Genomic DNA, 12483 nt, shown 5'->3' with positions numbered 1-12483 from the left:
TGAGGGAGTTGACGTAATCTCTTCGGTAAATCAAGGCGATCCATCGATTTCCATTTTCGCTTGTGTGCAGATAGACGTCCGCTTTCCATCCAACGTTACGGGAAAATTAACCGGTTAAAGAGCCGCCGTTTTCTTCCTCAAATCCATCCAGCGGAGGATACCGCTATAATGGGTGTTTTTTACGGAAGTGGACGTTGTAGCAGTTTACGTTCGTGCAGATTCTGATTTAAAAAAAACAAAAAAAAAACAACACGTCCAGACGCCCGCAAGCTAACGTCGGTTGTAGCCACTGTCCGGTGGTGTCATATTGATCAGACTCTTCAAAACGTGTGAGTATGGATGAAATAAATTGTTGACATATTTACATTTTTAAAGGGTTGTTGTGTTCGTGGTTATTACAGATTAATTCGTGCTGGTTTGCAGTTGAGTGTATTAACTAACATGAAGTCACATATATGCGTTTCCGGTTCACACAGCGGGTTTTAATTATGTGAAATTTGCAAAAATATAGTGTTAATTAGCTCTGTGTTTGTGCATGGGTGGACAGCTGTTAACACACCCGGGGTTAGTTCAGTCTCATGCCTGTATCCTTAAGCTACAGCTGCTAACATTTTAAGTCTTAACGCTAGCTAATAGTGTTCAATTTAACGATTATCATTTCAAACTTTGACCGCATTCGGGTTTAATGGCAACATTTTCTTTTCCCCTCCGTGCAGGGTAAATGTGAACAGAGTGTTCAGCCTGTGCTGCAACCACAAACATGTAACTCCTCCCTGCACTATCCCACAACATGCAGCAGCGGAGGATTAGCCCGCTTCCTAACATCGGCGAAATTAAGGTTCAAATTCGGGCATTTAAGCTCTTTGTCTGCACGGGACGAACGGAGTCGGATGTAGCAGACGAGCCCGGCTCGCCGTCCCACCGTGGCCCTCACCGAAAAGGGGGGGTAGATAGAATTTCATGGGCGTATGCTTCAGCAAGTATGGCTGACTGCAAGGACATGGAAAAACATGGCATATTTAGGCTGTGTAGTCACAGGGTGCGGGAAGTATAGCTTCAGCTTCAGCTGTCCCACATAGGAAAGTTGTGATCAAGTAAAAGTCAAAAGCGCATCGACCTGCTGCAGTAATCATTTTTTGTTCATGGCTAAAACGCCCCCTCCCCCCCCAATATTCTGTAGATTTGATATAAAAATACAGCACATTGCATCTTTTTTTTGCACTGTTAAAGGTTTGATTCGCTGCTTTGTTTACAAAATATTAAAGGCCTCAATGGGTTTGTCGGCCATGTTTTTTTTGTAGGCTGTTTAGACCGGAAATTGTAAGGGAGTGCACGAAATTGTAAGGGAGTGCACTTTTACTGCATTCATTTATATTTCACTCTGCATTCTAGACGAACAAGCTGAGCTTTTATTATCACTAAACTGACTCATTCTCCCCCCCCCCCCCCCCCCGCCCCCCAACTCCTTCAGGAGCTACACAAGCAGTCCTACTGGGAGACGGCCCTGAAACGCAAACATGTCCGGGGCGTCTGTGAAAGTCGCTGTTCGAGTTCGGCCATTCAACACCAGGGAGACGAGCAAGGACTCAAAATGCATCATTCAGATGCAAGGCAACACTACAAGTGAGTAGCCCCCTGGCATGCGCACAAGAACACCCACGCAAACCGAGCACCGGGTCTTGAATCGATGCGGGTTTGCCTGTTGAGGGAAGTTTGGTGTACCGCACATCCTCCCGCGGAGTCTTTGCAAAGTACAGCAGATTGAGCAAACTGAATAGTGGAGGATTGGGGACAAGCAGCCTGAAAGAGAATAAAAGGCTTACAGAGTGAAATTCCTCCTCCTCCGAAGGGGCCTGTGTGCCTGAAGGGTTCTCTGTGTGAGAAGATTTCAGTTGGTTCATGCTGGGAGACCCAGGGGTCGTCACACAGCCTGACCTGCTGACACCCACAGTTCATCTCAGCTTAATCACGCAGTTGGTGTTTTATAATGGCCCTGTGTGTTGCTGTGGTGTTTATGGTTGCCTTATCTCTGAGTATACACAGACATTTTCTGTAAAGAGGCAAATCAAATGCTACAGACACAAGTTCACAAGTGCTAATGAATATATGGATGTGCTTTAACAATATAGTGAAAGAGAATTGGATCAGATTAAAAATTCAGCAAGTTATTTAAAGTGTTTTTATGCTTTCTGAATGTGTCACCCAGCTGTACATATAAACACATCAAACCTTTATGGTTTTATGTGTAAAAGGGGCCTTGCCTCGCTATTTGGCACCCACGTGGAATCTATGCCTTTAAGAAAGGATTAATATCAGCAGAGCAAGAGGAGAAGACCTGAATGTGGCTTTTAGTTGTGTGAGTCAACCTGCTTTGGTGTGACTTTGAGTCATCGGGTACAGTTAGGTGTTACCTGCCGCCTTACTCATGTCTGGGATGTATGTCCCATTTCAGCTGGCAGATAAACGCAGTCCCCCCCCCCCCCCCCCCCCCCCCCCCCCCGACATTAGTATGGAAACATTTAATGACCCAGTAACATGACAGCATGTGACACCAGAAAGTCGTTCTTCCAGCAGACTCTCTGACTTTCCTCGAGTCGTGTCTCTCAGTCTGATCAACCACATTAGACTAAGCCTGTATGAATCTTCCATAGGATCAAGTGTCCCTTACTAGATATGGCCCACTTGCTCTTTATCTCTCCCACTCTACCAAAGAGAAGCTTTGTGTTTAATCCGCAGTTCTTTTACTCCATATCCTCTGGTTTTCATTATGCCAATGTCACTCGAAGGAGCTGGAGGGTGACTTGTGGTTTGTGACCGAACTGCAGTGGCATATGCAGTGTTTTTTTTTTTTTGTTTTTTTTTTTGTGTGTGAGCGTGTGAGGAGAGAGAGGAGTAGGCTGCAGCAATGCCTACTCTACCTCCTATCACATGGGCAGATTGCAGAGCAGAAAGGGAGGCTGGCAGGCAGCCATACTCTCTTCGTCAGGACTTCATTGCAGATGGTATGCTGAGAAAGCTGTCTTATTAGGATGCTGAGAGTTTGAAGTGGCTCTAACGTACATGGATTCGTACAGCTGAGAGTATTTAACGTGCAGTGAGAAAACTGACCTTTCTGACATCTTCTGTCAGATTTACCAAAGACGGACAACTTGTCTTTACTTTAAACAATTGGGAAACAGTTTGTTGGGAAGGCAAAGAGATACCTTGTTCATTGTTGTATTGGACTATCACACCTATTGGTATTTTTGTCATTTCATAACATTTTCATTTCATTTTTCTCTTCGATCTGAGTAATAAGTGTTTGCACAAAAACACATTGACATTTAACAGTGTTCGTGCCTGTTCCCATCATAATTTTTTTGTTTTCAATTCATGTTTTGATTGGAAATGCAAATCATAGATAAGGCTTGCTGTGCAGAAGGGTGAAAGTGTTTTTTTCTCCAGTTAATTCAACATAACAACTGATCACATGACTGATGGCTCTTTTAGAGAAAAATCCATGACCAAAGCCAGCTGTAATGAAAGCGTGATGATGACATCACAGATTGTTAAAGACCTCCTTTTTTTTCTCATGTGTATGTCCAAGACAACAGAGTTTTTGTTCTTCTTTTTTGGGAGTATTTGTTTTCCAGTTGGTGACCATAGCAACCTTCCTTGGTGATGTCAGATGTATAGAACATAAACTACGCTGCATCTTTCTGTTAACAGTCCACAGCTAGTTTCTTCCCTTGAAATCTGTCGGACACGTGACAAATTCTCATTTTCTTTTCGCAGCAGATCAAAAGATTACTGCAAATTTCTTTTCATGTCAAATGTAAACATGACCTGTAACCCATCGCACCCTTCACATTGTCAAATACATTTTTTAATCAGCTTTAAAGGGGCCTATCACCCCTTTAAGTCCTGCCTAGCAGAGAGCAGATGTAAGCAAACAACATCAACAACCCCCCCCCCCCCCCCAGCATTCACTATATCATACTATTGCTAATAGACTGTTCAAAAAGCTGTTAAAATCAAGTTTAGTAGTAAGATAGCGCTAGCCAAACATGGTGTCTGCAATATATGTCCAAGTGTGCCATTTTCGGGGGTCTTTGGATTTAAATAGGACTGAAAGCAGCCTAGCGGAAATGGCATATTTCATGGAGTTGTTTGGTCAGCTCGTAGGTGTTTGGCAGATGTGTGTGAGAGGCCCTGACACCACCCCCCCCCCCCCTTGGGGACTCGCTCAAGGGCGTATGGGCCTGTCTGTGTGTATGTGTCAACAGTACGGAGAAAGACGACGCTTGGGGGCAAGAGCAGGATATGCTATCTGCCCCCCTCGCTTTAGCTCGTCTTTCTACCACGCACAGAGGCTTGATAAGGATGGGTAGCAGGCAGAGGGGCAGCAAATTGATTATCCTGTGTGCATAGCCTCCGCAGGCAGACTTGAAGTAAGCAAAGGCCTCTTTCAGCAGAGGCTCTTAGACATACCAGAGATAATGTAATTACAAAGGAGAGACGCGATAGGCAGTTACACTGATTTGTGTTGGTGCTTCAAATGTTGAATAACTCCAGCACCTCCAGAGTCTTCATTTGGGCGTGATGTGTTCTTCACTTTGGTCTCTGTCTTCTTATGCAACCTATGCGTCATGGTCCCCTTCAGCCAGTGAGCTGACACTCATGAACGTAAAGGCCAAATGTGGCGAATGGACTATTCCGAACATAAAGCTGGGCTCAGATTATTTTCCTACTTTCCCCGTTTTTCCCTTTAAGGGAAGAAGTCCAGTGTTCAGGATGGCGTTCATCATGTCTAATCATTAAAGACCAGTTACTTTCCAGATTACTTGTTACGTTTCAAAGAGCTGGATTCTATACAGCGCCATCCCCTATGGGAAGAGTAAAACTACATTACAAACTGGTAGAGCAAACAGAAGGTCACCACGACAATTAAACCGTCACCTTTCATATATAATTCTGACGAGTGCCCTCTCAGTAACTGCTAAGTGGATGGTGACCTTACAAAAACCCTGCAGGGAGGCATCGGCTCAGCTCCGGTGTCGGGTACACATAGGAGGAGGCCATCACCACAGCAGAAATAACAATGAACCTCCCCTGACTGAATGAATTATAGAACATACTTGTGGGACAAGTGGAGAGCACTGGTTTGTGTGAGGGATGGTCATCCCTCTGCTGAACCCTGTGTTGACTGGGCCGATTGACCCCATTAGGACCAATAATCCACTGGCTCGCTTCAGGTCGCCACGCCCTACTGCCATAATCCGTCTGACCCTTGCGGGTGCACACATGGGATGTTGCCTTCCTCATCAGCTCCAGCTTAGATTGTTTTGGAGCGACACATGTACTACTCACAGATCAGACTCACACATTTCAGATTGACCTGCTAATGACGAGGGAGGACGGGCTGATGTCTGTGTCTGTCATCGGCTTTTTCTGTGTCACGAGACTGTCGGGTGACGCGCACAAGTACACGCTGAGGCCCTCACCCAGTTTTTCAGTCCATCGATCTGAGACGGCTCGGTGATAGAAAGTTCCAGAGTTGGTGTACCTGTCTGAAAACTTTGTCGGGCGAGTGTTCGAAGCGAGGCAGGCGCCGTATGACTTTTTGGCTCGCGCTGGACTCGGAAATGGATTGGTCACAGCGTGGCGAGAATGTCGGTTAGCTTGTCTTTCGCCAAATTATTTGGCGGAACAAGTGGCACGACCAATTGTCCATTCAAACATGATGGCTTTCGTTGATAAAGAGCATCATTTTGTGCTATTTTAAAGCCCAAATTATACTTCTGGCTTCGGTTACCATAAACAACGAATGTGTCACCTAACGGTCATTCAGTACAATAAGGATTATACCCAGTGAGCCTCGTATGAATGTTTTTTTTCTTTCTTTTATTTTCAATAAACCCCCCCCCCCCCCCCCCATTTTTTTTTTTTTTTTTTTTTTTTTTTTTTTTTTTTTTTTTTTTTTTCAGATTTCCTGCTTTCAAGAAAATGTACCGACCTATGAACCCTGGACCACATTACATAGTGATCCTCAGTTTTCAGAGTGTGAGGGGTGAAGTCTCTCACGGCCACCGCTGTCATATGGTCTGCGGTTGTCTTCTGTCCTGGACTGTCAAAGACATGGCAACCTTGTTCTGCTTCAAAAATATCTTGCCTGAATGAATAAGAGCCTGTCTTCCTTCATGTGCTTTACTTTTCCTAAACATCATGTGCTTTGCTGCCTTGTGTTGCTTTTCCTGACGTAGGTTTTTGGTTTTTGCAAGTTGTTTGATGCCGAGCGTTGGCAGTTATCTAACGTTAGACCGTCGTTATATATGGGAGAGTAGTTCATTTGAAAAAGAAATCCTCATTTTGTGTGGCTTTCTGTCTGTTCTATCTAAATCATAGAGTTTTCTGTTATGCAAGTCTTATTATTATGCAAGATTATTTGACAGAGATAAAAGTCGCAGTTAAGATGTAACGGTTGTCATTTGGAGGCCTCTGCTCACGCAATCAATTCATTTTTGGTGTTCCGTTCGTGGACCTTTCAAGCGACATAGTGCTATTATTATGTTCAAACTGAAGCATTCCCGTTGGCACCGAATCGCTTCTCATCAATTAGTGTTTTGAAATGAATGACAAACCACAACGGGGCGGCACACATCCGGGATAGGCTGAATGCTGGTGTACAGTGCTTAATACGGCAGCAGTCAAACAAAGTCTTCTCATGATTTGTCCAAGTGCAAAATCTTTTGTCTTTTTATTATATTTGGAAAGAAAAATCTCAGGCTGTTTAAGTAACAAATTGGTGATGCCTTTACATGAACTATAACAACCGACATAAAAAGAAATAAAGGCTGTGCACCTGGAAAACCAGTGTTCCTCCATAAGGTGAAGTCACCTTCTGTCAGGTCTGTGGTTCACTTACTTTAGCTGCTGAAACCAGTGGAATGCTAGCTGCAATAACAGATGTGGAGCGGTGATTCTGTATCATTGTATCTCTTTGTCGTTTTTTTTTCCCCATCCATCATCTTTGCCAAGGTTTTTTCACCCTTACTGTATTTGTTTTTAGCTCACCCTTCGCTTCAGCCTGTGATTGAGCTCTGCAATCTGATTGAGCCTTTTGTAGAAAATCCGGGGATATCGGAGGAGCTGACTTGAGGGGGGGGGGGGGGGGGGGGGTTAAACGCTGCCACGGCAGCAGAGACAGTGAAAGTCGTGCACGAGCTTTATTCACGTGGCTGACAGCGTGAGGCAGCATCTCGTACAGTTGCCCAGCTGGAATGATGAGGTTTTTTTTGTCATACTGATGGAGGCTGGATAATACATTCAGCTTGCATAGATTAACTAAAACTGAAGAGAAGGCAAAGCTGTTTGTGTTTGCGTCCATCAGTGTGTAATCATTTGGAGCTTGTCCCTCCACAGACTAAAAGAAATGTCTTGCTTTCATTTCAAAATGGTAAGTTGGACTCATGGTCCCGTTTGCTTCTGATTCCTCAGACTGTCTCAGAATGATGATGTTGAGATCACTTCTTGCAGTGGAGTCATATCATCACTTACTGCACCTTTTGTTCCTCTTATCGTCTGGACTTGTCTCCCTGATGGCACTGCGTGATGGATGAAAATGTAAACACGAAAGCTTTGGCTCAGTGTCGCATGCGCATGGCAGTTAGATGGAGGCAGCGTAATGCTTGATCCTGTGCCGCAGCTCCCTCGCATCTGACTTGCTAATGGATGTTACGCTCACATAGGCCTATGTGGCTGGATATAGATTTATGTACTAATGAATTTATAGCAGAGCGTAATGCCCTTGTGCTGTCGGTTTAATGCCGGCACCCTGTCCTCTTCACACTACCAGCAGACTTTGCACTCGTCCTTTTAGCTCGTTGCCACAGCAGCCCACATCCATTCGTCTCTGACTCAGCAATAAAAGAAGGGGCTAAGAAGCAGATAATGGCATGTTTGTTTTCACGTTTTCGCTGTCCTGGCTTGGTCCTTCTACCTACTCTTGGTTCATTGCCTAAGTCGGGTTAAATGGCTGGACTTTCCCACATTCAACAGCGTGAAGTTTTTGTGCCCTCACCGACACGGCTCTCTTTCCAGACTGTATTGTTTGATTTCCTCCCACAGTCTGAGGGCTGCTTTCAGACGCAAACTCACAAGCTTTGTAGTCGAGGCACGGCAACTTGTTGGTGGCATGATGCTCATTTTGTATTATTCATGAGTAAAAAAAAAAAGCACCATAGTATTTTTAAAACCTAATTGATCCAGAAGAGCTGACTGCTGATCAGGTTGGCTACTAGAATCCTGAGCTGCTTCAATATGGAGCTGCCTCATTCTGCCATTTAAATACCGTGAAGCTAATTGAGATCAGTAGAGCATACTCGCACGCTTGTAAATGCCAACCCATGCACGCACAAACCGTTTCAGATTCATTACTGTTCCCCACAGAGAAAACTCTGGATAAAAGGTGTTTTAGAACTTGAGTTATCGCTCGGCGCTCTCCCCAGTTGTTTTCTTGTTTCACCTTTCAAACCAGGGATGCAAACCAAATGAAAAGATGTGAGATTTTCTCAGATTCACGTGCCCGCTCTGTGCTCATGATGTCATGATTATATAAAGCCAGAAAGCATTTAAAGTGAACTGCTGAGTGGAGGCTAGTTGAGGAAATCCAGGTCACTGCTCTGTAAAATGGGAGCCTGTTGTTCGCAGTGAATACGAGGGCCTCTGTGTCCCCCCCATCTGCACAGACTGGTTTACACTGTTACCACTCAGTCATTGTGCCTGGATAGTATGATAATCTGCAGGCTGTTTCAGACAAATTGGAGATTTGGAACATGTATTTCCCTCAGTGAGTTAACTGCTGGACAGCAACGGCAGATATTTGCGAAGCCTTTTGGGGCACGGTTCTCATTTTAAAGTTACGGCTCACTTGAGTTGGAATCTGAATATTTCTTGTGGGAGAGAAGTTTTCTTACTGCTCCTGCTCTAGGTTCCTGTTGATTATTAGCACTACCAGCAAAGTCGATGATCGAATTGTTCCTTCATAACACCTTTAGAATGATATCATATCTCCAAAACAGCAGCTGTTTAGGAATTGCTTTCTTTTCAATCCTTTTGTTTCTTCATGCAGCACATGCAGGCCCACTTCCTTAAAGCTGCTTGTGACTAGGCCTACGCAGGAAATGTTCAGCTGCCAATACATGAAGTGCTATTTTTGAACAGGAATATGCCACAGTTGTCCAAAACTAAGGTGCTGTTGCTGCGGCCTGTTTCATGATGCAGGATGTGTTGGACAAGACCTCTGACCTTTTGAGGCGGCACCTGCAAGGAGAAAAATATGCTCACTGGGTCTGATGCGGAGAGTGTTGCCCCTTTGAGCTGTGCATGTTGCTTGAAACTCTAACTTAAGTGCCCTGTCATTTAAAAAAAATAAAAAAATAATATATATTTTTTTTTTTTTTTTTTTGTCGAAGCGGACGAATTGATGACAAATTAAAATCTGTGAGATGGGCAGACAAGGAATTAAGTCCGAATATAAACGTAGAGATTTATTGTTATTTAAGCTCTGAAATCGTGGTAGCGCTGTGTGGTTTGTGGGTTTAACCCCTCATGTCATCATCTGAGAGGCTGCCTGGTATCCCTCTTCTTTGTTGTATTTCTGTGTTTGTTTAGCTTCTGAATGGAGTCCTGCTGGCTTTGCATGTTTTCCCTGTCTGGTGGCTTCTAGAAGCCTCTCTTTAGTCTGTTATCCTGCACTCTGCGAGGGAGTCAGTCCGAGGTTGCTTGTATCAAAGGCCCTTGCAGCCCTAGTTAGGTGTCACTGCCTGGGAGTTGGGGAGCAATGTATGGTTTGGCTTAGACTTCAGCGGAAAGATTGGGCGGCTGAAATCTGTCCATTCCTTCCTGTCAGTGACAGTCTGTCGGCATGCAAAGCACTAGCTGCCATCTGCTGCTGTATAAATAGACAGTAGAACAGGGCTGGAACAGCTGGCATATGGACCAAGACTGTGACCTCTGTCGCTGCTTTATAGCCTAACAGGCAAACCCACCCCAGTTATTTTATCTATATGGAATGAATGGGTCACTTTTTTTTTTTTTTTTTTTTTTTTTTCTTGCATGTAAACACACATTATGACTGCCTGTACAGACTACACCATATTTCTTTAAATATAATGATTGTAAAATGAATATCTTCATATGAGTGCATTCCCATTGTTTTTAATGTGCCGTTTACGTTTTTGCTGACCTCGGTCACATCAAAGGTTTCTTTTTTTGGGGGGTTAGGGTTAGAGTGTGTCTGTCTCTTCTTTCTATTAAGAGACGGTAGGTAAGGCAGTGTGAAAAGGCTCATTGTAACAGGCGGCATTGGGTATATAAAGCCTTGTCATAACAGTTTGCTTAATGTTTTGTGCAGGCTCTGTTGTCAACTGAGATACCGTCCCCTGCTTTTCGGTGCTTTGTTCTGGTGTTTTCCTGTGCTTTTTTCCCCTTTCCTTTCTCACAGTAGGAATAGGGAAAATGCCATTATCAGCCTGTTTTTTTTTTATTTTTATTTTTAAGTAATTGCCTTCTCTCACAATTCCAGTAATATCTCTGAGTATAGTTTAGCAAAAAGGAATTGTGTGATGTGGCGACTGTGATATAGATCCCTGTCATCTCCGCTGACTAGGCAAGCTCTGTTTGCCTGAGAAATTTCCAGTCTTCGTGGCAGGAAAACTCCGGGGGTTATTATTTAATTAAAGGCCACATGACATCTACCTCACCACGGATGAAAGTGCACTGCACTCAGTTGGCCAGTTGAGATGCCACATGCTAATTTCTGTTTTGGAGATGTTGTGCATCTTGTGTTGTGGTTGCAGCAAGCTCAGCTGTTTGTCAAATGCGCACAGCCGTGCTCAGACTCTACTTTTAGCCCTCAGCTTTGAGATGCATTCAGTGATAACTCTTTCACCTGCGCTGCAGCCCTGGTAACCGAGCCATCACACACACACACACACACACTCTGCCAAAATCACTGCAAAAAACATGCAGCAAGCATTTCTGCGGCCACCTCAGCATGCACCCAACGCAGTCCGTCTGCTATCCGTTTCAAGACAGAACAACCATATTAGCATTACTGTGGCCGAGCTCACGCAGTCGGGTCATGTCAGCAGCTGCTTTGCTTTAGCGCTCATGCACAAACTCTGACACTGGTGGGCAGTATTACTAATGCAGCATTACACCGTGGTGGTACAGCTCCTCTCTTTATGTGGTGGGCATGACGAACATAAATCAGTCCAGAAGTCCTGAGCAGCCTGTATTTTTTTAAATGATCAGCCAGTGTCGGTTATCTTAAAATGGCAAGTCATTTATTAGTCGATAACTCACACTTATTGGTCAAAGGGATGCCTGCCATGTAGCCGTACTCATCAGTACCTCATGACCTTGATCACAAGTTAATCAATTATTTATGGGGTTATATTTATGTGGATGCCACTGCCCTCACAGTAAGAAGCGAATCCTGTGCTACATTGAACTCGCTGACCGATCTGTGGCATCAGTCGCTTGCAGCAGCAGCTTGTTCAACAAGAGTCAGGACTACCTGCTCATATGCTGGATTGGGTTGCTTTTATGAGTTTAGTAACAATCTTCCATGTGTCCTCTCATCTCTGATCTGCAGTGATCTGAATAACATCAGATTAAATGTTCTAGTTTCCATCCAGATTAATATCTATTATCTAGAAGAGAAGATCGCTCTAAACTTTTTTCATTAAGCAAAGAAGAAGATTATTAAATCTGATTTGTTTAATTTTTTTTTAGGCTTTCTTACTGCCTTTAGGCGGCCATTTGTAAATGTAATCTACTTAAATTAAAATGCAGCAAATTGGTAATTACTGTATCAAACGATATTTATGAAATGGAATATTTAGAAGCTTAGTATGAAATGGACATTAATTTTGAGCAGAATGTTTAGCGGTCTCTCTTGGAATAAAAAGTTATGGTTACTAATGGCAGTCCCTAATCAACACTGAGTGAATTGTCATTAATGAAATCATTTGAGATATCGGCCACATGTGTACGGTTATATCACCCTGCTGGCTACATGCAGAAAGACTTGGGAATGCCATTAGAATGCATCAGTGTTGCTGAAAGGAGCTTATGTGGTAATTGCAGCTCCATTTCTTTGGAAGCCTGTGTTCCTTTACCAGCTCATCCATTTGTTGGCCTTTGAAAGTTTCATGTATGGATTTTTTTTAATGCATTTATCCTCTTCTTGTGATCCAAAATAGACATTGATCAATCTGCGAGAACAGCTAACTGGCCCTTAGGTGGTTACTGGAAGAGAGAGGCTGATGGGTTCAGCCATTTCAGATTGGTCTCAGGTGAAAGGGGCTAGCTTTTAGTCCCCATCTGGTGCTCAGAGGCCCCCTAACAGCCTAATTATGGAGGGGTGTTTTTGCTTTCCTGGTTGGATTATAGACCCCATGTTGAACACTGAGGAAGAAAATGTCTGCTGGCTACAAC

General features: G+C 43.9%; 1 protein-coding gene across 16 annotated transcripts in view; it reads left to right on the top strand.

Moving 5' to 3' along the window:
• Nucleotides 1-7: 7 nt before the first annotated feature.
• kif1b (kinesin family member 1B) overlaps nucleotides 8-12483 on the top strand; it is a 55693-nt gene continuing 43217 nt past the window's right edge. For 8 of the 16 annotated variants that reach the window (XM_075476521.1, XM_075476527.1, XM_075476522.1 and 5 more), the window contains exons 1-2: nucleotides 12-329; nucleotides 1472-1623. In XM_075476521.1, the coding sequence (XP_075332636.1) occupies nucleotides 1518-1623 (106 nt within the window). In that variant the 5' untranslated portion in view covers nucleotides 12-329; nucleotides 1472-1517. Of the gene's footprint in view, nucleotides 330-1471; nucleotides 1624-12483 lie in introns of all 16 variants that reach the window. The other 8 variants (XM_075476531.1, XM_075476534.1, XM_075476530.1 and 5 more) reach the window with 2 other exon arrangements.

This window comes from Odontesthes bonariensis, chromosome 10 (assembly GCF_027942865.1).
Source record: "Odontesthes bonariensis isolate fOdoBon6 chromosome 10, fOdoBon6.hap1, whole genome shotgun sequence".
NCBI classification, from domain to species: domain Eukaryota; kingdom Metazoa; phylum Chordata; class Actinopteri; order Atheriniformes; family Atherinopsidae; genus Odontesthes; species Odontesthes bonariensis.
The sequence above is the reverse complement of the archived record's forward strand: the minus strand, read 5'-3'. Positions and strand labels throughout refer to the sequence as shown.